The 24,486-nt window shown below is 44.0% G+C and overlaps 1 protein-coding gene across 1 annotated transcript in view; it reads right to left on the bottom strand.

The window, feature by feature from the left end:
* Window positions 1–24,486, bottom strand: part of hydin (HYDIN axonemal central pair apparatus protein) — a 103,249-nt gene that overhangs the window by 32,795 nt on the left and 45,968 nt on the right. The window contains exons 7-24 of the mRNA XM_069172746.1: window positions 24,278–24,402; window positions 16,688–16,889; window positions 16,413–16,596; window positions 15,547–15,646; window positions 14,191–14,309; window positions 13,488–13,711; window positions 13,295–13,362; window positions 12,940–13,181; window positions 12,669–12,769; window positions 11,070–11,205; window positions 10,722–10,886; window positions 10,481–10,633; window positions 7,096–7,334; window positions 6,700–6,997; window positions 6,438–6,581; window positions 5,575–5,718; window positions 4,720–4,812; window positions 3,728–3,948 (exon numbers count right to left, since the gene is read on the bottom strand). Of these exons, the coding sequence (XP_069028847.1) occupies window positions 3,728–3,948; window positions 4,720–4,812; window positions 5,575–5,718; window positions 6,438–6,581; window positions 6,700–6,997; window positions 7,096–7,334; window positions 10,481–10,633; window positions 10,722–10,886; window positions 11,070–11,205; window positions 12,669–12,769; window positions 12,940–13,181; window positions 13,295–13,362; window positions 13,488–13,711; window positions 14,191–14,309; window positions 15,547–15,646; window positions 16,413–16,596; window positions 16,688–16,889; window positions 24,278–24,402 (2,958 nt within the window). The remainder of the gene's footprint in view (window positions 1–3,727; window positions 3,949–4,719; window positions 4,813–5,574; window positions 5,719–6,437; window positions 6,582–6,699; window positions 6,998–7,095; window positions 7,335–10,480; window positions 10,634–10,721; window positions 10,887–11,069; window positions 11,206–12,668; window positions 12,770–12,939; window positions 13,182–13,294; window positions 13,363–13,487; window positions 13,712–14,190; window positions 14,310–15,546; window positions 15,647–16,412; window positions 16,597–16,687; window positions 16,890–24,277; window positions 24,403–24,486) is intronic.

The raw sequence follows: 24,486 nt of genomic DNA on the forward strand, positions 1-24,486 counted from the left end.
TGTGTGTGTGTGTGTGTGTGTGTGTGTGTGTATGTGTGTGTGTGTGTGTGTGTGTGTGTGTGTGTGTGTATGTGTGTGAGAGACAGAGAGAGAAAGAGAGGCTCACATACGTTTACCTCTGATTGACGGTTTACTATAAACAGTCAAATATACATGCATTTTAATCAAAAAGCTGACTGCAGAAATATTATATTTGGTTTTATTTATTTTTTTATTTCCACTTCATATTTCTAACAACTGTTTTGTTGTCTCCGATGTAACATAGCTTTTTCAAAGATTGTCATTTAGTTAATTCCTGTGGTTTCCTGTTGATTTCCACGGCTGGAGAGAAAGTACATTCACTCACGAACTATAACTGCATTTTACTTGAGTATTTCCATTCTTTATCATTTTACTTTACTACATTTTAGGAGGTATACTTTGTACTTTTTACTCAACTATTCTCATGTCTGTCGGAGGTGTTTCTTCCTTAAAGAGGAGTTTTTTTTCCTCCTACCTTACGTGGGAATTGTTGAATTGCTGGGTTTCACTGGATAATGCTGTAAAGTTCTGTTGTAAAGATTTGTATGTGTTAAGTGCCACGAAATAAGTTGTGTTGTGATTTGGCGCTATATGAATAAATAAAAATGAATTGAATTGAATATTTACAAACCACTTTGTAGAGTAACATTTTGTAGCATATGAAATATGATGAATTGTTGAAGTTGAGCATTGTGGAGTTATTAAAATTAGCTTCAGGTTGAGCAGCTTAAAATGCCACTTACACATTTTAATGAAGTGATAATAAATGAAGTGTTTGAAATGTTATTACATTAACATTTCAAACACTTCATTTTTGCCGTTATATTTCTTATTTACACGCACAACACTTTTGGGACAACCACTGAATTTTCCATCAAATGATTGCTTTCTTTCAGCTTAGTTTTATTTTGTTGTTGTTGTGGGTTTTTATCTTTTTTTTTGGTTGTTTTTTTTTTCTTCACAAACTCCTGAGGGAAATATCCGGCAGTTTAATAGCTAACTGCTCCACTACATTAACCTGCTACGCTCTAGCAGTGTCTGTCTGCCGGTTACTGCTGAGCAGGTGAGGGCTTCTTCAGCTGAGAACAGCTGAAACTGCATTTCGTTGTCCTGGTATTCCCTCTGAACAATGACAGTCTGATCTGATGTCATCTAATCTGATCCACTCTCATGAGTCTCTGTGATCTTTTGATACCCAAAAATCACATTAGCGTGTTGTTTATTAATGAATAATTAATGGATACAAATCTTAATCTTATTAGAACTGTAAACTGTAAAAAAAACAAAAAAACAAGATACATGTCTGCAGGTGTGCAGACAGAAGCTGGTTCTGACCCTCAAGATGCTGGAAAATGAGACTCTGGGTTTAAGAGACTGAACACATGATAAAGGAAAGTTGCTCAAGAATCTTCATCTTGCCTCTAAATTGTTCGACCTTGGTTTTAACCATAGACTTTATATAAAAGTGTTCGTAGCTTCCGGGTCTGAAAAATTAGTCCGATCCAGAAGTGTCTTAAACTGTAATACCACAGATTACCACTAGAGGTCGGCTCCAAAAAGCCTCCGGCTCCATAGACTCCCATTCAACTTCTCTCATCAAATCCAAAGTGAATAAAATGTGTCCATCAGTTATCTCGGTGTTGTTAGCTAAAGTCACTCCTTCTTATTAGTTTTCTGGAGGTCCATCTGAAAATAATCCCTCATTCATTAGAAAAGAAGATTCAAGAAGACCTGTTTTTGGGTGCGTGTCTGTTTGATTGACAGGTCTGTGGTGCAGTCAGGTTACAGCTATCGGTGGGCGGGACGTAGTATCGTCAGGTTTCCAATCAGATCAGTCAGTTGCACCGCTGGCTCCTCCCCCAACTCATCCAAATATGGTCACTTCCTGCTTAAAACCGCTCCGAAATAGCAAAGATGGCGATGGACAAAATCCGAACTGGAGACTTCGTCATGTTCACAAACCAACGGGTGATGTCACTGATGGTTGCCGCTTGGTTTTAACTCGACATACCATGAAGTATATCTGTACTTATTGGTTGATACGGTACAATAAAAAAAAAGGTGAAATAACCTGGAGCTTTTCTAGTTTCCTGCTGAAATCGAATGCTCACAGGCAGAAGTTGCAGTAATGTGTGTTGCGCTGCTTCTATCTGGTGGGATAAATGGGTGGAAAAGAGTTAGCTGTATTGAAATTCCTCTCTCCAAGGGCTGCAGTGTAATCACTGATAGTGATGTAATTAGCCGAACACGGCCAAATAGCACAGGTTTTTGTGTGGGAGAGACTTAAGAGAGAGAGAGAGAGAGAGTGTGTGTGTGTGTGTGTGTGTGTGTGTGTGTGTGTGTGTGTGTGTGTGTGTGTGTGTGTGTGTGTGTGCGTGCGTGCGCTGAGTGAGGTCTCCATTTAATTAGCAGGACGGCCCGTGAGTCGGATTGTTAATAGGGGTCACTGTGTAAGAGAAGAGAGGCTTGATATGGATTAAGTAGGAGACAGGAGCGCAGGAGGAAGTGGCAGGGGAGCAGCAGGAGGACAGGGAGGAGGAAAACAGAAAAGGAGGAGGAGGGAAACAAAAAGGAAGCTATACCAATAGATGAACAAAAAACAGAGAAGGGAAAAGATGATTGAGGGTGATAAATCTTGTAGGACTACTGCAGTTATAGTTGGTTCAAGGCCAGACGGACTACTACAGTATTCACAGTTCATTTCAGGGGAGGGGAAGCAGCGGCGCTCCGTAGCGTTTATAAAGAACACAATCAGTAAATGTGTCTTCCCCGGAGAATTTATAATGGATTTGGCTTTCAATTCACAGGGTTAAATGTATAGCTACTGTTACTGACTCATCCCAACGGGGCAGTTTAATCTATGGCTCGGAGCCACTTCTGCTCGTGGCCCTGAATTTGTTCCAGTCAGGATCCCACTCTTCTGGGTTTTTTTGTTCTCCAGCTTCGAACCCTTTGAACTCTACGAATTTAAGCTCATATCTTGGTCATTGTTGTTTTTCCAGGACAGTCTTGACTATCCAGATCTTTAATCATTTAATTTGATAATACTTACTGTAGAGATTTTTTTCCAATTCGAATAAACTCTTAATGCTGCTTACACGTTGGTGCATCAGTCATAGGTTATATTCTATTACTTTTGAGAGTGCAAGTACATTTTGCTGATAACATTTCTGTACTTTAAAGTGGAGATGAACCACTGAACAATATGACTGTGGTTTGTTTGATTTTGTTTACCTTTGGTAAGATACAACACTGCAATTAAACTTGATATTCACCAAGCGGGCAACCAGCAGTGACGTCACCCGTTGGTTTGCGAAATGCCGTGATGAAGCCTCGAGGTCGGATTTTGTCCGTCGCCATCTTTGCTAGTTTGGAGAGGTTTTGGAGCAGAAAGTGACCAGTTGGGGGAGGAGCAAGCGTTGGATCTGATTTAATCTGATTGGAACCCAGACGATACTACGTCCCACCCACCGTTAGCTGCAACCTGACTGCACTACAGACCTGTCAATCAAACAGACATGCCTTCAAAAGCAGGTCTTTTTGAGGCTTATTTTATAATTAATGAGGGATTATTTTAAGATGGACCGCCAGAAAACTAATGAGAAGGAGAGACTGTATGCAACTGTACACCACTTAACTCTCCTTGTGGGAATAGGAACAGGAACAAGTATAAATGTGACATAATATGTGGACATTTTCCGTTTACCTGATGTCGGTGTGCTTCCAGTCATCCAGAAAAGCCCAGCGGTAGGACACGGGCAGCGGGGAGCAGTTGGTGACGGTGATCACTTTACGAGCCTCCGTGCAGTTGAACACGCAGCCGAAGTCCACTGTGGTGGAGGGGAAGTGGAGGTTGGGGTAGTGGATCTCAGCGTGCAGCTCCATCTTGTCCTGCTGTGGGTGATCCAGGTAACGTACCTCAAGGAACTGGAAAAAAAAGAAAAAAGAAAAATGTCCAGAAAGTGAAGAAAATGTTTGATTAATTATGCTGGTGGACAAGTAAAGAGAGACGTTTTCATTTAATCACATTGACTGTATATAAAAGTGGACGTAGCTTACAGGTCTGAAAAATGAGGCGGAAGTTCCTAAAGCTGCAATACCACGAGTGCCACTAGAGGCAGTTGTTTTTGGGGGCGTGTCTGTTTGATTGACAGGCCTGTGGTGCAGTCAGGTTACAGCTATCGGTGGATGGGACATAGTTTCGTCAGGTTTCCAATCAGATCAATCAGATCAGTCAGATCCACCGCTGGCTCCTCCCCCAGCTCGTCCAAATATGGTCACTTCCTGCTCCCAAACCGCGCCGAACTAGCAAAGATGGTGACGGACAAAATCCGAACTGGAGGATTCATCACAGCCGTACACAAACCAACGGGTGACGTCATGGCTGGTTACAGCAGTTCCTCATCTTTTTTGGTTTGCGACTCCTTTAAGTGACACAATGCTACGAATGACAATTTATCTTACATTATCATTATCAGTGCTTACTGATTTCAACTTTAGAGCGAGTTTTTCTTCTCAGATTATTACATTTGGAGGATGTAGAGAATATCTCTCTTTCAAGAGATAGTATTTGAAATTTCTTACCCATTTAATGATGTACAGAGGTTTAAAAACAACAAAGTTTGGGAAAAACTATCCATAAAGGCACAATTAAAAAAAGCAAAACCATGAAAAAAAAAAAATGACCACCATAACTACCTCATCAAAAGTTTGTGAAACCCAATCCTGACAGAAAGCTGGATTGAAGCAGACCCACAGCTCAGCCTGATTCCTGTCACCTAAAACCAGAGACTGGACAAAGCCAAAGAGGAGTCATGATATAAAACACAAAGGTATCAAATAAATCACAGTGCTGCTGCAGTATTTAGGACGTGGTAGTAAACTGATCAGAAGAATATCAGAGCAGTACTTTCAAATTTATGTATTTATTTGTTTTTTATCTGATGACTCCCAAACTGCAAGTTCACGACTTCTTTAAAAACCCTTAATGAAAGGTTTATTGTAATCCTGCCGTGGGACCTCTGCTTATCAAAACATACTGCTGCTCTTCAGCTGCACTTGCCAAAGGCTTGAAAGCCATTTTAATGTGGATTCCAATCCTGCATTTTAATCAGCTTGCAGAGAGGAAGTCTGAGTTATGCTAAAATAAAAACATTGACATTATGGGAATATATGAGCTGAACTTCTATCATGGTATAAAAAAAAAAAAAGAAAAAAAAAAAGGTCTGTTTATAGTGATACCACTGAGTGAAAAGCATCCAAACTGCCTTTATACATGAACTGTGATCAGTTCAATTAAAGCGGGCTACTGTTGTGTACACACACACACACACCAACTACCAGCCTTTATTTGTGGAATTAATGCAAATTATTATTGTTGATCATCATGCCTCCAACTTAACATTTTATCTCTGACCCTTTTGGAACTGACTGATATTCTCTGTTTCAAGTAGAAACGGTAGTCCATTGAGAGAAAACGGATATCCGTCACAAATATAAAATGGACAAACAACAGTGAGGATTTAACCAAACGGGAGAATAAGAGATGAGCACCTTGGTTGTGGTTGAGCTTTGGTCGCCCGGCGCCTCACACAAAAAGAATGGCTCCACGAGTGAGAGCTCCATGGACAGAGACAAAGACGACACGTTCTTTAGGACCAGCTTCTCGTACAGGGGCAGGACGCTCTCTCCTCTGACCTGTAAGACGTTCACACACATCTGTAGTTAACTGACGAATATGAAAACGTCTCTGAGTGACAGGGACTACATATGAAAGGACAGCAGTAACTGTGACAGACATGACGTAACAGTGACATTTCTGAAGTATTGTGTTCATGAGTGTGGGACAGACATCAGGTCAGACAGACCTTTACCTTTCACCTTTCAGCACTAAAATCTTTTCAGTTAATCTTTCAGTCCAAGTGAATGTTTGCGCCAAATTCAAAGGAATTCCCTCCGGGCGTTGCTAAAATATCACGTCAATGAAAATGGGAGGACGTGAGGTCACTGTGACCTTGACCTGTGACATTCGACCCCTAAAATCAGATCATTTTATCTATGGGACCGAGTGAACAGTTATGCTAAATTTGAAGTCATTCCCTCAAGGTGTTCCGGAGATATGGGATATGGGACAGACACAAAGTCACTGCGACCTTGACTTTTGACCTTCGACCCCCAAAATCTAATCACTTCATCATTGGGACCAAGTGAACATTTGTCCCAAATCTATAGAAATTCCATAAAGCCGCTAGGGGAGATATTGCATTAATACATACGTATGTGGACGGACAATCGGAAGACTTCTTGCCTACAGATATTTCCGGCGTTGAGGCACAGAGACGGTGCTGAGCAGTACAGTATAAAGTCTGACATGAACATATCCTTCACAGAGTTTGTGAATTTTGTTCTCGACCAACCTTCTTTATGCAGAAATTCAGCTGCTTTGAGGAAATGCTGAGCACCGGAGCCACAAAGCGACAAGTAATATCCACAGACATGATGTTCTCCTGGGAGCCTTGACGACCGATGATTCCCTGACACACCAGACGCTCACGCACCAGCTGGGAAGACAGGAAGAGACACTCTGTGAATGTGCAGCAACGCACAGCTGTGATTGGTACGTTTCGGAGTTTGAGTTTCTTCACTTTCGGGCCTTTTTTTCGAGCAAAACCGTTTCACCTTCGTAGAGTCTGAAGATCCTGCGAGCAGCATGTCAACGGAGCAGCCCGGGAAAAGCTCCACGCGAGACGGACTGAGGCTGAACACCGGCTTCTCTCTGCCGGAGGAGAGCGGCGATCCGCGGGTCAGAGCGTCTCTCGGCCTGGGAGTGGAGATCGGCGGCAGGAAGGCTTGGTCGGGTAAGCTGCCCCCTTTGCATGTTTTCGAGGAAGGCGGCGAGCCGTCGATCTTCCAGTACATCCGGTGTGTTCGTTGGCCGTGGTTGGTCAGCTTGAAATGGTACTGGCACGACCCGTGGCTTATGAGACATAAAGAGGGGATAAGGCGTCTGGTCGGCGCCACAGTTTCAGCTCTAAATCACCATATTGCAAAGTCGAAAACCTTTCGATGTCTAACCTGAAGTAAGTGCCGAGGTCGAGCTTGGGACCAAAAGGCTTGTCGCTGACGATTGTCGTGCCGGTTCCCATGGCGGACAGAGGGACGGTGTGCATTTGACTGTCCACTACGGACACCTCCAGCTGGTCCCTGAAGTTCAGCGTGTCCTTCAGGTGAGCCACGACCTTGAGCTCCAGCTGGCTCTCCGGAGGCACTTCCCCCTCGCTGGGCTCCACGCGCCAGAAGGACCGTCCGTGGCGCTGAAGAAAACGAAAACACAACTTGAGTCGGGGTGAGCCAGCGGTGATTCTGACTGATCTGATTGGAAACCCGGCGACCGATCGCCGTAACCTGACTGCACCACGGACCTGTCAATCAAACAGACACACCCCGAAAAAACAGGTCTTCTTGAATCTTCTTTTCTAATGAATGAGGGATTATTTTCAGATGGACCTCCAGAAAACTAATAAGAAGGAGTGACTTTAGCTAACAACACCGAGATAACTTATAATATTTTTTTGGAGCCACCCTCTAGTGGCACTCGGTGTTATTGCAGCTTAAGGCACTTCGGCCTCATTGATTCAGACCCGGAAGCTATTTCCACTTTTATATACGGTCAATGCTCGTCTCCCGTCTATAATCTCTTTACATAAACAAGGACTGCCGCAAGACAAACACAACATTTGTTTTATTTCGTAGTGTTTTTCTGAATAAAGTCCAGCGTAATGAGAAAACAGACATAAATCTCATTTTCATCTGGAGTCTTTCAAGGACGCAGATAGCTTCTCATTGTGCTCACTGAACTGTACACACACATATATATATATATATATATACACATACATATATATCTGACCGAGCAGCGGTACATATCCCAATAAATGCTCTACACCACGTATCTGTTGATTGATGGCTGGAACATTAACTTTTAATTGGGATTTTTGAAAATATGCTTCCTACAGATGCAGTGGAGCTTGGCTGCTTTCACTGCTTATAGGACAACACAATGGGCCTGTTGATCAATGGGGAGGTGAAATGACTTTTTTTTCAATAAAGGACAAATTACACATGAAGATTTTTCTCAGAGAAAAGACACACTTGAAGAAAAACGCCTCACACAAGCAGGCAAACACTTGAGCAGTGAGTGACTTTGGGAGTCGTAGATCACTTTCTCAGCAGCATTTGTTTGATCGGGTGGAGGAGCCGGTGAAAGCGGGGACTTGGAGCGGGTCGATACTCGGGGCGTGGGGGTGATCGCAGTAAAAAGGGGTGGGCGGAGTCAGAGGAGGAGAAAGAGCAGGGAGGTCGACTCCCTGGAGTGCGGAGCGGGACGCGCTGGAATCTCAATAACCACATCAAAAACCCGCCGCGTCCCACAGTTTGATTAGCGTTGATTGTGTTTTGAATTGCAGCCGCAGGTCACACAGAGCTGTGCAGTTCAGATCTGTGCATCTATCAAACGGTGCATCCAACTGAAGAAAAATCCTCTGCTGACGCTGCAGCTGCTTCTCATGTCATTTATCATACGGCCCGACAGAATCAATACGCTGTGATGCGAATCTTGCGCGGCTCGTGTTTCAGGTCACGAGATGAAAATAACATCAAAATTGATCAACTAGTTGCTTTAAACAGAGATTGTTTTTGGTCTGCTTTAGTTATTTCTACATTTCTATCTTATAATTAGTGGTAACAGAAAAGGAAAATAAACAACAGAGAAGTAGGTTCAGTTAAAGGATTCTGCAGCGCTCGGATGCTATTCCTCTCTCGACTGTCTGGAAATGTTCAACACTGTATTCAAATGATTTAATCGAAGCCGTTCATTCATCGTGGAAGGGATGGAGTCGCTCTCACAGATGGTCTCTTGAAATGACGAGCCGGCGTGGATACCTGCTGCACGATTTTCTGTCATGTCAGGTCTCTCTGCGCGGCTCTGACAGCCTATCGAGCGAGATGTAATGTGATTCCAGGTGAATCTGCATCGATCGACGCCCGAGAGTGTCGAGGAGAAACTCCTTCGCCTCAACATCGCCTTTAGAGGAGAGGACAGGGTCACACAACTGCAGTTACACCGGGGGTTTGCCTGTGTGCGTTGTTTTCAGTTTGTGTGTGTGTGTGTGTGTGTGTGTGTGTGTGTGTGTGTGCGCACGGTCATGTCTACGGTGGAAGCTACCGAGGAACGGTCCCAGTCGCGGATATTGGGGACGCTGATAAGGCGAGAGAGGAGCTTCCGGGAGGCGAGCGAAACACTAAATGCGATAACTTGCGGCTCTCGGGTTGCCGTAGAGGTTTGGTGTTTTGTTCATGCCGAGTAAGCACGATAAACAAAAACAAGTGGGACATAAGCGTTTCATTTTTCTTTCAAGAGCTAGAAAACTAAACGTGTCCTCGTGCTGAAAACAGCTTAAAACAAGTTCAGATGTCTCAGAATTATAACTGTTTGAACCAGTTCGACTGTTTTACTGTGAAGATTAACTGACTATTCTGTGCGTAAGACGTGACACCAGGAATGAATCGGTCGAAATCGATCAATCAGTTTCCTCGATTGCGCTCGCCGGGTTTCATTCGTGTCGTTCTGAATTGACGAAATGTCACCGTGTGACAGGTTTATAATGTCGGCGCAGAGAGCAGCACACGGAGGAAAATCACTTCATCTCCCAGGGGGAAGGACGAATGTCGAACTGGCAACTAATTATGTCAAATATGGAATCTATTAACTCATTAGTTGTCCAATTAGACTGTGAATGAGTCACAGGAGCAGTGGAAGATAGAAAGTTTATACAAGAGATCAGATGGTGAATGAGTGGACAGATATTTAGTAAATCTGATGCTGTTTTTACTTCATTACTACCAAACTGTGTTCCATCCTACGACTGGATCTGAACACATGTTAAGTAGCATCGCTCCTTTATTTGAACTTATGTAAGAAGGGGTAAAAAAATTGTATCCATGTTTTTACCAAGCAGCAACCAGCAGTGATGTCATCTGTTGGTTTGTGAACGCTATGAAGCCTCCAGTTCAGATTCTGTCCGTCACCATCTTTGGAGCAGGAAGTGACCAGGAAGCTTCTTTTCTAATGAATGAGGGATTATTTTCAGATGGACCTCCAGAAAACTAATAAGAAGGAGTGACTTTAGCGAACAACACCGAGATAACTGATGGACACATTTTATTCACTTTGGATTTGATGAGAGAAGTTGAATGGGAGTCTATGGAGCCGGAGGCTTTTTGGAGCCGACCTCTAGTGGCACTCGCTGGTATTGCAGCTTAAGGCCTCATTTTTCAGACCTGGAAGCTACATCCACTTCTATGTACTGTTAATGGTTTTGATAGGTGTGTGTGTGTGTGTGTGTGTGTGTGTGTGTGTGTGTGTGTGTGTGCGTGCGTGCGTGTTTGCAGATGTTTGTACCATGCAGGTGGTAAAGTGAGCTGGAATAGGTGACTGGTTCAACAGCTGCAGGGTTCTGGTCACATCTGTCAGAACGGGGATCCTGCCGAAGCTCAGCTGAGAGCTCTGAACATGAACGACCGGTCCCTGCCCGACACACGACAAGACCACCTCCTGGAACCGAACAGAGGGGAGGAACCATTCAGGACATGATATTTAACAGATGCCCCTCACTTTAAAACACACACAGACCTCCACTGACCAGGGAAGGCTGGAAGCTGCCGAACACGGCGATACGTAGAGTGTGATGCAGCTGTCCGACGGCCTTCGCCATCAGAAGCAGAGGAAACTCCTCCGAGGTCATGGGAAGGATCAGTCCTCTGGGCGCGAAGCTGCCAAAAAGCATTGAGGGATTCTCCTCATATTCCTGAAAACAGCGACACACAGAAATTATGCCTTTTTTTCTTTTTTTTTAAATGCAGGCGTCCAGCATCTATTGTACGTTTTAAGTCTCGGTGATGCGGAGTGTGGAGCATCGAACTGTTGACTTTAACGGGCAAAATCACAGAATCCCGAACAGAATTTAGTTGCTGCAGAGATCTGAATGAACCTGATCAAGCACGCCGTAGCAGGCGGGCAGGTCGCTGTGGTTGGTCAGCCGCACTTGCTGCTCGTAAGGGTGATCGAGGAAACACCTCTGAAAGTCCAACGCCGGAGTCTCCACCACGATCTTCGGCACGACGCACCTATCGACGCGCAGAGGAGAGAAGGGGGAGACACGGAGGTGAGAAACGGGAAGAAAAGATCAGAGGGTTATTTATGAATCGCACGGTAATTGCATTGCATCGCGCCAAAAACCGAAGCCTATTAATTAGGAAGCGATTCATAAATTCACAATGAGCCTGATTGCCGTGAGGAAGCCAGATTAGCATTGCCCTATTATTCTGAGTGATGGCGCAGGTGACATTCCAGTGTGTTATTATGCAAACGAGGCTCTGAATATTTAACACGTCCTCCGCTGGGTTTGGCGACACCTGTACGCCAGTTCAATGGACCACATTCACAGCTTGTCAAAAGCATCAGAGCAGCCAGACAGCCGGAAGCACCGCAGAGGTTACTGACAGGGAAGAGGAAGAAGGGAAAAAAAAAAGCACTTTACTTGAAGAAAGAGGACGATCCGAGAGTTTGTTTTATGGCACACCTGCACGTACACGCGGCTTAAGGCACCATTAGTATCCTGGAAAAACTAATACTGAGTCTAGGGGGCCGTAATATCTTGACTCAGAAATTAAATGTCACCCTTTCGCTTGTCGCTCCATAACCCCAAAAACTTCACAAATATGAAGCAAACAGGGAACAATGTTTGCAGTGCTTTCAGAGGTGAGTACCGAAAACTAGAGGGTTTTGAAGTTTGTAGATAGAGACGATACAACGTTACATAACAGCACAACTGCACACGTGGAGGTTTGTGTTAATAAGTGGCAACTTGTGCTGACTGCAATATGAAAAAAGTCTCATACAAGTCAGAAGGTTTCAGCAAAACGTCATTAAAATACCTTTTAATTGAAGAAAATGACCTTTTAATAATCGGGTTATCACAACTAATGAGTTACTGTGGAGGCAACATGTTGTTGCTGTTGTTGGTACAAATGGAGCTAGTTTATTATGGTAATATTAACATATTATATACAGAAAATAGTAACTGAAGCTGGTCAAATAAATGTAGTGAAGGAAAACATGAAATATGCTTCCCTGTGAAATTTCCCAAAATGGGGAAAAGAAATCCATGAAAGTACCTTTAAATTACAAAATATTATAAACATTAATTACAGTAATTCAGTGACTTTCCACATTAGCCTACTTTTCATATCAAACACAATATTCACGACATCCCCGCAGTCTCCTGTCAAAACATTGTTTTCATTTTCAACCCTCTTATCAGAAGGAGAGATTATATTCCATTTTACTGGGACAGAAGATGATGATTCATTTTGTTTTCATTAATGTTTTATTAAGTGTCTTCCCAAAGTGAAAAAGATCAGAGTTATTTTGTGCTTACGGCCGCAATGTGGCCTTCAAGTTCTCTTCTGTTTCATCTAACTTTCACAGATGCGTGTTTGTGCTCATGAAAAGAGAGAGAGAGTGTGTGTGTGTGTGTGTGTGTGTGTGTGTGTGTGTGTGTGTGTGTGTGTGTGTGTGTGTGTCTGACCGGGCATTGATTGGCAGAGTCATGACTTCCTCCCCGACACCTTTAACATCCACCACCAGCGCTAGCCAGTACTTCCTGACGGTGTTGGAGCACAGCGTCACCTGAACGTACGTTAAAAAATAAATCAAAAAATACTGGATTAAACAAACATTCAATCGAAACACAGCAAATTGAAAACCGGTATTACAGCCCGTCTCTAATTTCCAAGTGTCTCCACAGAGACAGAATTATTTCGGGTGAGCTCTGTGTTGGTTTGTCGATGAGCTGTAACCTTAATGGTGACGTCCGACATGGCTCTCAGGGAGCCGGCGGCCGGGCTGACTGTGAACTCCGCCGGCCGGGGATGGAGGTCCGCGGCCGTGTGGCCCCGCCAGTTCTTCCGGGACACGTCGGACACCTGCGTGGCGCTGCTGACGCTGGGAGACCCCCATCCGTCCCCCAGGACGCGCAGGCCGAAAGTCATCGGCACGAAGGAGGTGTTGTAGAGGGTGCAAGTGGATGTTTGCGGGAAACCTGAGCAGAGACGAGATGATTGTTTTTTTAATAAAAACGAGTTGTTGTTTTTTCTGAATGCTGTGATTCTCTGGATAATGATGTATCTTATCCAGTAACGTGTTTTTACTCACCAAAGGCTACATCTCCAAAATTGAGCTCTGAAACATTGAAGTGGAACGTGGGACCGATGACACAACCCCTGAGAGAAAAGAGCAAAGGCATGAGAGACAAAGGGACTTTGGTATTTCGATTTGTAAAAACCGCCACAGTTTGCTTCGACATACGCCGAGCTGAATGTCGGGATCCGACGCCTGCCGACCTCACCTGAAGGTTAAGGTGAGCGGCCGGGGCTGTCCCGTGACAGTCAGCAGCAAGTCTTCGGAATAAGTACCCAGGGTGCGACTGTGGAAGGTGACTTCCACAATCTGGCAGGCCCCCGAGGGAACGACACCTTCCTCGGGGCTGAAGGAGAAGCAGCGGCCGAATGTGGTGTCGGGGCTCGACGCCCTGAAAGGGGCATCGATCAGGCCTCTGTTGGACAGCTGCACCTGCACACAAAGAAGGACTCAACAGTTTTGTTCTTTCGTCTTGTACGAGCGCCACAATCCATCATCAGGTAACGTACGGCACCTCATCAATAATGCCATTAATAGAAGACTAACGACAGCAGTGGTGCTCTGACAGCTCGATGTTGTTTTTATCAGGAAAAACCTGTGATTGATTTACTTCAACGGTAAAAATAAGAAGTGTATAAATGTTAACGGTTTCGTTCAGCAGCCCAATTTGGGGTCCGCGGGCTAAAGTTTGGCCAGCGTTGTCTTTGTTCTGGCTCCCACTAAGTAAAAGTATTATTCTGAAATGTAATGTTAGATGTAGAACGTTAATTTTCTGAAAAATATATTATATATATTATATTCCATCCGGAATCATTTTTAAACCTTTATCGGACAGAATTTGGGCGCCTGTATAAATAATTACCGGGATATTCCGTTTCTAATAGGGACGCTGCTGTTAACGTGTCTCTTACCTCGTAACGATCTGTGTCTCCTATGAAGACGTTTTTCATGTCCATCAGGTTATAGTTGAACAGGAGTTCAGGTCCCAGGCCTTCAGCCTGGATTGTGAGAGGTAAACGGGACTCGCAGCCTGAAGGCAGACAAAAACAGACATGATGTAATGATTAGAGAAAGGAAAAGACAGAGAAAGTAAAAGATGTACAGTCAGGTGACAGAAATCACCGAGGCAGGAAGAGATCCACAAAACCAGACATAACATCCAAAACAGATATAAAACGTAATGTTTAGAGACAAAAATGATCTCAAACTTGAACGTATCTAATATCTTACATCAGATTTTACGCAGGTGAATCTTAATTATTACTATATTGTATTTGCCGCAGCCACTTTTCTACTTTTGTTCTATGTAAACTTATTCGAGGCCGCCGCAGCCGTCTGTTTTGCTGAGTAAGCTCGGTGAGGACCCGGAGAACACAGTCACCTTCCGGCCTGCCCGTCACAAAACATGGAAATGAATGTAAATCTGGCCTGTGGCTCAGAAGACACACATGAAGGGCCACATGCAAATGTGTCAACAACACTTTTACTACCACTGGGATGAGATGAACATGTTGTGGCTATTGTCTCCTATGAAAATGAGATGGCCGGAGGAATGAGCGAGTCCGCCGGCAGTTGAAGCGTTTATAAAAACCAGGTTTGATGGAGGATATATCGCTCACTGAAGGAGGAGGAGGAAGAGGAGGAGGAGGAGGTACTTCTGGTGTCCTCTGACAACAACCGAACACACAGACACACTTAGCTACCCAGACTCGTCTCTCTAACCTTCGTCTGCTCCAACCCACAGAGGGAAGCAGAATATTTTATGAGAAAACCAAAGCTATTGATTTTCACAGGAAGGCTGTGCCGTGGGCTCGCAGTCGGCCAAACAATCTGTGAGGTGGTGAAGAACAAACAAAAAGAAAAAAAAGAGTTCTTCCTCTGATTCTGCCATCAGGAAAAAGTGTTGCTATCAGACTCGGCTCTTGACCTTTGACCTGACCTGTGGTTCATTATATTCTGATCTCAAATCCACCTCTTACACATTTATACCCATTTTAACAATACAAATTTTGCACACTGGTGCCGAGTCCAAAATGGTTTTACTTTTGTACAAACGCTCACGAACACGGATGTATTTGCGAAACAGAAGAATTTGGAGAATGAATTAAATACAGGTTGAGACATTTCACTACGAAACATATCAGCCTCATGGTGTCCCCAAAAACAAAGTCAGGGGGGGGCACAAAGTAATCCATGCATGTAAACAAACATGGTATATCATTTATGAAACTTCTGGGAGTATTGTTTTCTTCTATTGAGGCACTGACCTGTGACATCACAGTAAATGGTTTGCTGGTACAGTCGGGCCTCCTCGGGCTTGAAGACGATGTGGAAGTACGCCGTGGCGTTTGGCCAAATTTCTCCCTCCTGTACCAAAGAGAATATTTTTTATAAATTTTATTTAGAAAATATAAAACAAAACACGCACCACAGTCTGTAAATGTAAATACTACAGGAAGTGGAAAAACAACATGACTGAGGCTGACTGATTCTGTTTGGTTTGACTCGTGTGAAGACTGCTGGCCATTTCTCTCAGTTTATGTTGTGATTGGCCGACAGGCTGTTTACCCCGCCCCCCCTCCCCCTCCCCCCTCCCACACACACACACACACACACACACACCCCTCCCTGCTGTTCATCTGTCTCCTCTCTGAGTCCGTCCAGGGAAGCTAGCTGAGCTGAGCGGAGGAGACACCGCCATAGAGGACGGGGAGGAGGTGGAGGTGGGGGTGGGGGAGTGATGTCAGAACAGGTCAGACTACCTGAAGGGTCCGCTGGGCAGAAAAAGAGCCCCGGTCCACGACCCTCCTGTCACCGAGGAGTCAGACGGGATTTACGTGCCAACAACAACAACAAAAAAAAAAACAGATCCCAAACTATTTATGTCACATCTGAGATCTCACATTTGATATTCTAAGTCGACATGTTCACGCGCTCAAGGACGAGCTGCTGGATCGCAGCCAGCTTCAGACGATCCTGCGGACGCCTTCAGCATTAATACAAGTATTAAAATTGAGTCCGACGTACAGGAGACATTATCATCTCTGCAGGACCGAGGGGAAAAGAAACCACGTGGTCGGGCAGTTTGACTAATTAGTCGGGTGAAGTTGTGTTGACGCGGAGAGAAACACACCGCTGGTTCCACCGTCATGCAGCTGTGTGGGAGGGCCAGGAGGCGGTCCGTCGCTGCCCGGCCTCGGTCCTCCTCCACGGCTCCGGCAGACCGGCGGATCGCTGAGGGGTCATCATTCTCCTCCTCCTCCTTCTCCTCTTCTTCCTCCTCCTCTTCCTCCTGCTGCTGGAGCACTGAGCTCTCCCTGGAGAGAAGAGAGTGAACGAGGAGGGTCAGAGGAGAAAACAAAGAGTCGTATATTTCTCGAGCTACTTGGTAAAAACGTTCCCGTGAACCTCAGACGGCTCAGGTCCTCCTTGTGCCGGCCGGGCCACGTCGTCCAGCGGTACCGGAGCGGTACGTCGCTGTCGTTGCCGAGGGACACGGTGTGAGCGTTGACCAACGAGATGTAAGTCTTCTTCAAGAAGACGCAGTCCGTCTCCAGACGGACGTCCAGCTCCTCGCAAGACCCGTGCAAGCCGACGTACACGTCTTCGCCTGAGAAAAATCAGCACGCAGAAGTGGAAAAAAACAAAAGCACAAGCATATATTGGGATACTGTGCACCAGTCGTTTCTAGACTTTTCTAGATTATGAGCTACTAATTGGTTCCCAGAGAGTTATACAAGTCGTGTGAATGGAGGCCAAGAAGGGAAAGATTTCCCCAGCTGTTGTGCTTAGTTTCAAGGGAAGTTTTTCCGTACGTGAGATGAGTGGCAATGAACTGCTTTCCCTCAAATAAACTTAGTCTATATGTGATATAACTATCAGCAGCACAGACACAGAGATCAAACTCACTCAATGACACCGAAAAGCCACAAACCCGCAGACAAAGTCCCGCTGAGGTTTTACTCCATTTATTTGAACCTGAGTCGCTGACAGCTCACAGTGGCGTCGAGGACTCGCTGCAAAGTCTCCGCTTTGGATCACTGACGAAAGCACTGAATGTTCAGGTGTTTTATTTTGAAAGATTTCCATCTGTTTGTATTAAGATTAAGCGGCAAAACTAATAAGGAGTGACGTTAGCTAACAACACCGAGATAACTGATGGACACATTTTATTCACTTTGGATTTGATGAGAGAAGTTGAATGGGAGTCTATGGAGCCGGAGGCTTTTTGGAGCCGACCTCTGGTGGCACTCGCTGGTATTGCAGCTTAACACACTTCTAGATCGGAACCATTTTACAGACCTGGAAGCTACGAACACTTTTATATTCAGTCTGTATTTTTAAGATAGCAATTTAAAAAAAAAATCTGAAATTTCAATTAGAGCCAGTTATCATACTTTTAATATCAGAAAACTTCCAAAACAACCAAACAAACATAGACAACAAACCTCAAAATAAAAATTTGACTTAAAGAGATGAGAACCTTTGATTCACACGTAAATAAACGAGCACTGAAAAATTACTTTTCAGAACATCATGCTGAAATGAATAAGAAAGCTTTAAATCAAAATGCAGCAGACTGAAGGCTGACGTGATTTCCACACGGTACAATCTGACTGCGTTGTTCTCTGGAGTTTAAAAATACAACACAAACCACATGAGGACATCTAATGAGTCTGCAGCGGCAACAAGGTGCCACAAACACAACGTGCACACTTCACACAGGCAGGGCAAGAGCAACACTAACCAGCATCAAAAATAAGATGCAAAACTCTGGTTTTGGATAAAGCCGCCGAGAACGAGTCCTCATGTAAATCCAACAAGTGTTTGTTTACATGCAAATCAGACAGCCTCGAGTTTTAACTCCGTAGAAACAACTCGGCTGCTTTTATTTGTGTGCCTGCAGAGCTGAAAGATTTTATTTGTATTTTTTGAATAAGGATTAAAAAAATGGCACCATTAGTCCACACACAGGGGGCTCGTTCTCATGTTGGATTTAATACGAGGAAATGTCTGAATCTGGAACGCGGAGTTTCTGTGGTTCATCTTTTCTTTGATACAACATTCCCCCCAGTGAAATAAAAAAAAAAAAACACACCTTAGTGTATGAAATCCCTAGAAATAAAAACGGAGAACAAAAGTGACACGGAGTTTCTTTTTTCTCTCTTTTGCAACCATTTCATTTTTACTGTGATTGTTGTGTTTTCAAATGGACACCGGCCATTTATTAACTCTTACTCGCAATTTTTTGTGTCCCGTTCCCTTTGGTTCAAACACGATTAACAAAGGTACAACTGCTCTTAAAAATAAAAAGCTTGATTGAACTCATAGTGATACTGATTTGGAGGGTTGACGGTCATTAAATCCGGCCCTTGTTTGAGGATTAGATACTTTAACTGTGGTTTTGAGAGCAGTGAATGTATTTTGAGGTCCCCAATAGAAAGTTTCACTACATCCAGTTCTAAAGCTGCAGTGCAGGTTCAGAGCTGCAGTTCCACTTTAACCTGCAGTGAGAACTGTGTGCAGACAAGTAATATGAAACTTCTGAAATCTTGCCATCCAAATGGAAATCAGTGTCGCAAATGCATTTTAAATTTGTGTGGAATTATATTTTAATATGAGTATTAAAGATTCACTGGTGGAAACTGCGTCAAATTGGGGTCATATCATTATGAATCATTTAATTTCAACCTTCATAGATTATGTTTGATGCTATTAAAACCATTAATAATTATTATAAACAGAACTGCTAAACAAAGATCGAAATCAGGACGTTCTTCTTTGTGTCTGTCAAATCTGTCAACACTAAAAAAATATATATATATTAAATCAACTTAAGAATCAGCAGGAGTTATTTGTTTTCTTCATTCAACCTTAATGAAGACGGAGCCACTGAGTGGAGGATGTTTGTTTCTCAGGACGAACGGCCAATAAAACCACACGAACAAATCAATGAACTCAGTACCCTTTAAAAGAAAAAAAGAAAAACAAAAGGCAACTGGAGGAAAAGGAAATCAGCCTGAGGATCTGATTTCAGCTCCAAAGAAGGAGAAGGGTTAAGATCCAACACATTCATCCTCCCACACTAAAAACCACATGTGTTGAATTCATACGAGATAAGCCGTCCCGTTCGGTTTTCCAGACCGGGCTCGCTGCAGACCGGAATCGGAGAGCTTTTTTTTAATCCATCCTCTGCTAGGGCTTTTAACGCCGGTGAGGAGAAGTGATTAATTCGGACCCCGAATCACCTCGTTTCCGTGCAACACGAAAGCCTCACGAGCAAAACTCTCCCCGGTGTGACTTATTTCACTTCCAAAACGCCTCAACAACGAACGCAGCACGGATGAATGTAGGAGCTCGGTCGAATCTATACGATGACTATGCACGCCCGACGGTGGAAAAATACACATATTAGAATTCAGGGAGTGCTCGAGCTCTGCCTCCAATTATCACAGAGATTTCCATCATGTGCCATACCTAGAGGCATACACACACACACACACACACACACACACACACACACACACACACACACACACACACACACACACACACAAAAGAAAAAAAAAAAAAAAGAGCCTGGCATACTTCCACAGCAGGGGCCCGGCTCTTTTCTTTTTTTACTCACAAAGTGTATGAAATTGAGAGATATAAATCGGACGCAGGGAGAAACGGCAAAATCAAAGAAGGAACATGTGAGAATGGAGGATGAGTGATGGAAGGAAATGAAGGGAGGAGGACGAAGAATTGGTGGAATCCACAGAGAAAAGCAATTATCTACCCGCCGTCCGGATGCTATGACAGCAGCTGACAGGCAGGGAGAGCTGCAGCTTATTGCTAAGCTTTCATCATGGCTGTCCACCACCACCATCACCCCCCCCCCCCCACCCCACACACACACACACACACACACACACACACACACACAGACAGAGAGACAGAGACAAACATACACGCACTCGCTTTTTCCTCTTCCCATAATTCCTCTATGGACACAACAACAGAACTTCTCGACTCCCTCTGCTACCTTTGATTACAGCACAAACAGCAGATCTGCAGTACGTGTGTGTGTGCTGCTTTATGTGCAGTCGCTTTGCCGTTTTATGTGTGTGTGTGTGTGTGTGTGTGTGTGTGTGTGTGTGTGTGTGTGTGTGTGTGTGTGTGTGCGCGCGCGCGCTGCTTTTTTTAAAAAAAGGCTGCTGTGCTCGAGTCCCCTCGGTGCTGCAGCCCTGTCAGAGCAGATGTCTCGGCGCTCCCTAAGAGCTGTCCATCTTCCCATTTAAATCAGCAGCAGTGACAAGGGGAGGGGGGGATGAGAGAGGGGGTGATGGTGGTGGTGGGAGGGGGGTGGGAGGGTGTTACTGGAGCTGCAGAGTCTCTGATGCTCACTTCTTTTTTTTAAGACAGAACAAGGATCGTCTAAACACATCATAATAAAAAAAAAAATATATATATTTTTCAAAGCTTTTAACTGACACCAGGAAAATCAGACGCAGCGCAAACCTCAATGCAAATCGGCCCACACACACACACACACACACACACACACACACACACACACACACACACACACACACACACACACACACACACAGGCCAGCTCATGCAGATTTTTTACTTTGGTATGAAACATACATGAGCGCGAGGGAGATGGGGAGAGATGCTAAATTAAAAATGATTGTCTCTTGATGGGCTGTAAGTGGTGTTCTGGACCGGGCTGGGCCCTCCCCACTATAAAAACTTAATGCTGCCCTCTCATAGCCACACAGCGCTCCTGCTCCTTTAAAGTCACACACACACACACACACACACACACACACACACACACACACACACACACACACACACACACACACACACACTAAAGAGAAAAAGCAGACCCGTCATCCACTGACACACACATTCAATCTTCATTACAGAGCTGCACACCGAGTCCTTTTGTGGCTCTGTGGGGGAAGAAATGGCGTCACAATAATTAAATGATAAAACCCCAAAATGGATGAATATAAATCTAAAGTCAGAACAGCTCCTCTCTTATCCGCCATTATCTAATCATAAACAGGACGTTTCTCGCAAGGTGACTTTGCTGTGGACGAGTTTCAGAGGTACTACCGACGATAACGTCATGATTGCCGTGTCAGCATGGGACCGACTTCTTCCTCCCACGCACACACACACACACACACACACACACACACACACACACACACACACACACACACACACACTGTGGAATATCCACCCAGGTGATGCATAGCTAATAGGAGTGAACAGAGGTCCTCTTTTTTTTTTTCTTCTTCTGCTGCGTTTGTTGAACCGCTCTGGGATTCTTCCACTCAGACTGCCGCCAAGTTGAAATGAGCTTTAAAGGAGACTTTGATGTGGCCGGCTCAGGTCAGCAGTGAGCCCGATCCATTTTGTGATTGAAGCATCGCCGTGATTAATCAACCTCGCAAATCATGTTTGCCGTTTCTATTTTTAGGCCAAACTACAGTGTGAAACTGTGTCTCAATTTGCAAAGTTACAGTAAGCAGAGCTTCTATTGAAACTGCCATGAAACTTTGTGTTTCTATGTTAACATTAAACCCATCAAAGTGATTATGTGCTCCACCATTGTTTCAACTCTTCTAAGGTGGATGAACTGATGTTTCCCAGCAGCTTCCTTTATTCACCTCTAATTGATCCCCTCGTGTGTGGACCAGAAAAGCCTTTGATGTTGAGGAATTGAGGCTAATTGTGAGGGCGACTGAGCCGACACTAAAAACATACAGTAAGGGGATAAAACCCAGGAATCACTCAGAAATACTGTTCATCTGAAATGAGAAGATTTAGATCATAAAAACACAGACGGTTCTCAAAACAAACATTCATCAAGCAATGATACCTAAAGTGACTTCATCCCTGCAGTGACCCTGTAGCAGCTCCACCAGTCACCTGATTCACTCTGCTTGAGTACGCAAATCATCCGGTTTTAAATCGTCATTTGCAAAAGGTGGAGCCACATTTCTTCCTGTACTACGCAAAGACAAGCAGAGACCCAGAGAGAGTGTTGGGTTATATGATGAACCCATTAAGTGTAACGTAAGAGGAAATCTAAGGATAGAGGAGAGGACGGGAGGGGAGAGGACGGGAGGGGAGAGGAGGAGAGGAGAGGAGAGGAGAGGAGAGGAGAGGAGAGGAGAGGAGAGGAGAGGAGGAGATAACAGCCATCATGAGTGAACTCCTCACTGTGCTCCCTGAGGATGTTATAGATTCTCCTCTCATCATTACAATTGCTTATGTCACCTTTGACTTCGTGGCCCCAAGCAGATACAAACACAAATACACACACACACACACACACACACACACACACACACACACACACACACACACACATATACATATATATATATATATATATATATATATATATAAGTATCAGCTCATCTGATAGATTCATTCTGAATCCAGCATCCAGCCATATTCACAAACATGTTCGGTTCACATCGAGCAGCAATGAGCAGTTAATTGGATCAGCTGGGGGGGAAATCTATTTGTGCTGCACTGCTACAGATACTGCAGGTCTGTGGATGGGAAACACACTGATAAGGCTGCATGTGTGAAAGAATGCACACACACACACACACACACACACACACACACACACACGCGCGTGCGTGCGTGCGCAAAATAATACTGAAAGTTAGACATTAAAGTGGATGTTTGTGTCAGGCATTATTACCAAACCCTGAGAAAGATAGAAATAAATCACAGTAACGATTGTTTCCCCTCACTGTGTGTGTGTGTGTGTGTGTGTGTGTGTGTGTGTGTGTGTGTGTGTGTGTGTGTGTGTGTGTGTGTGTGTGTGTGTGTCGGTGGCGAGCCCTGTTCTGCAGTGATGTTCTGCTTCAGGACCGCCGCTGCTGCAGATAGATGAGTCACATTACGGTGTTTACCTCCCTGATTACAGTCGCCACCTTCATCCTTTCAGTTTCGATGCGTTTGACGCTGCCGATTATGCAAAACCGTTCGGAGGCCACAACAGACACGACCAACGCCGAGGTGGCACTTTCTTCATCATTTGAAGCCTCACTGTTCACGTTCGATGAAGAAAGTTATATTATGAGTATTATTATCATTATTATTATTATGAAATCACGTCAAGTTTTAAAGAGCTAACCTGACATCTAACTGCCCTTCATACCACTTCCTGGGTGTGTCATGTCGATGGGCGCTCCCAGGAAGCTACAAAGCCCCGCCCCCCTTTTGGCCTGCAGAGCCTCTTTTTCCCACCAAACCACCAGAACCAAGAGAAGTAAGTGAAAATGGACTGTTGTCATTATTTGGTTAACATTTAATGTGTGTTTTATGTATGTTAAATATTTATTTTATGACTTAAGAGGATGAAAATGCCAAGTTAGTGGATGCATTAATTATGTAAGTTAAGCTTTGTTACTCTACTGATTCAGCAGTTTGTTAGTGCTGTTATTTGATTTGATATTTAATGTATTTATTCTGTCTTGCATGAAATATCAAATTGGATCTAGTGTTTAAATCAGATGTTCAGTGAACCAACACCTTCAACAATTATCCTTACATGACATTTATTGTTCATTTTCAGAACGGAATATTTCAGTTACACTCGTCTATGGAGGCATTTAGAATATACAATAATTTAGTTATTAGGTTATTATATATAATCATTTATGTTGTGTTTGACCATTTTAACCTGTAAAGCATCTTTGAGTATCGTGAAAAGCGCTATATAAATGAAATATATCATGATTATGATTATTTTTAGTAAAACTGCAACAAGGCCTTTCTTAATATTAAAAAAATATATATCTGGACATGCTGCTGAGGACAGTTATGAATATTTCACAACAGCTCAGGGAAATCCTCAACTGATGCAGCTGTACGACAGAAACTAGCTTCACCAGGAGAACACGTGGCCATGACTTCCTTTCTGGAGTTATTTGTGTCAGAGATGTGTTTTTTTCTGAGGATGTATCTCACCGGTGTGGTAGTGCAGAAGCAGTTCCTGTCTGTGCTCTCCTGTGGTCAGCGGCTGGAAAACCACAGTCACCTGCATGCTCTCGCCCACATCGAGGGTCCCAGAGGAGGGCGCCACGGAGAAAGGCCTGGAAATATTTAGAAGTTGTTTTTTTTTGTTTTAGAAACTGTCAGAGGAAACTCTTTTTGAATCACGAGTAATTAATGGAAAC

The sequence above is a fragment of the Embiotoca jacksoni genome, unplaced genomic scaffold (assembly GCF_022577435.1).
Source record: "Embiotoca jacksoni isolate LCO1_2020_lvr unplaced genomic scaffold, fEmbJac1.0.p SCAF_55, whole genome shotgun sequence".
NCBI classification, from domain to species: Eukaryota; Metazoa; Chordata; class Actinopteri; family Embiotocidae; genus Embiotoca; species Embiotoca jacksoni.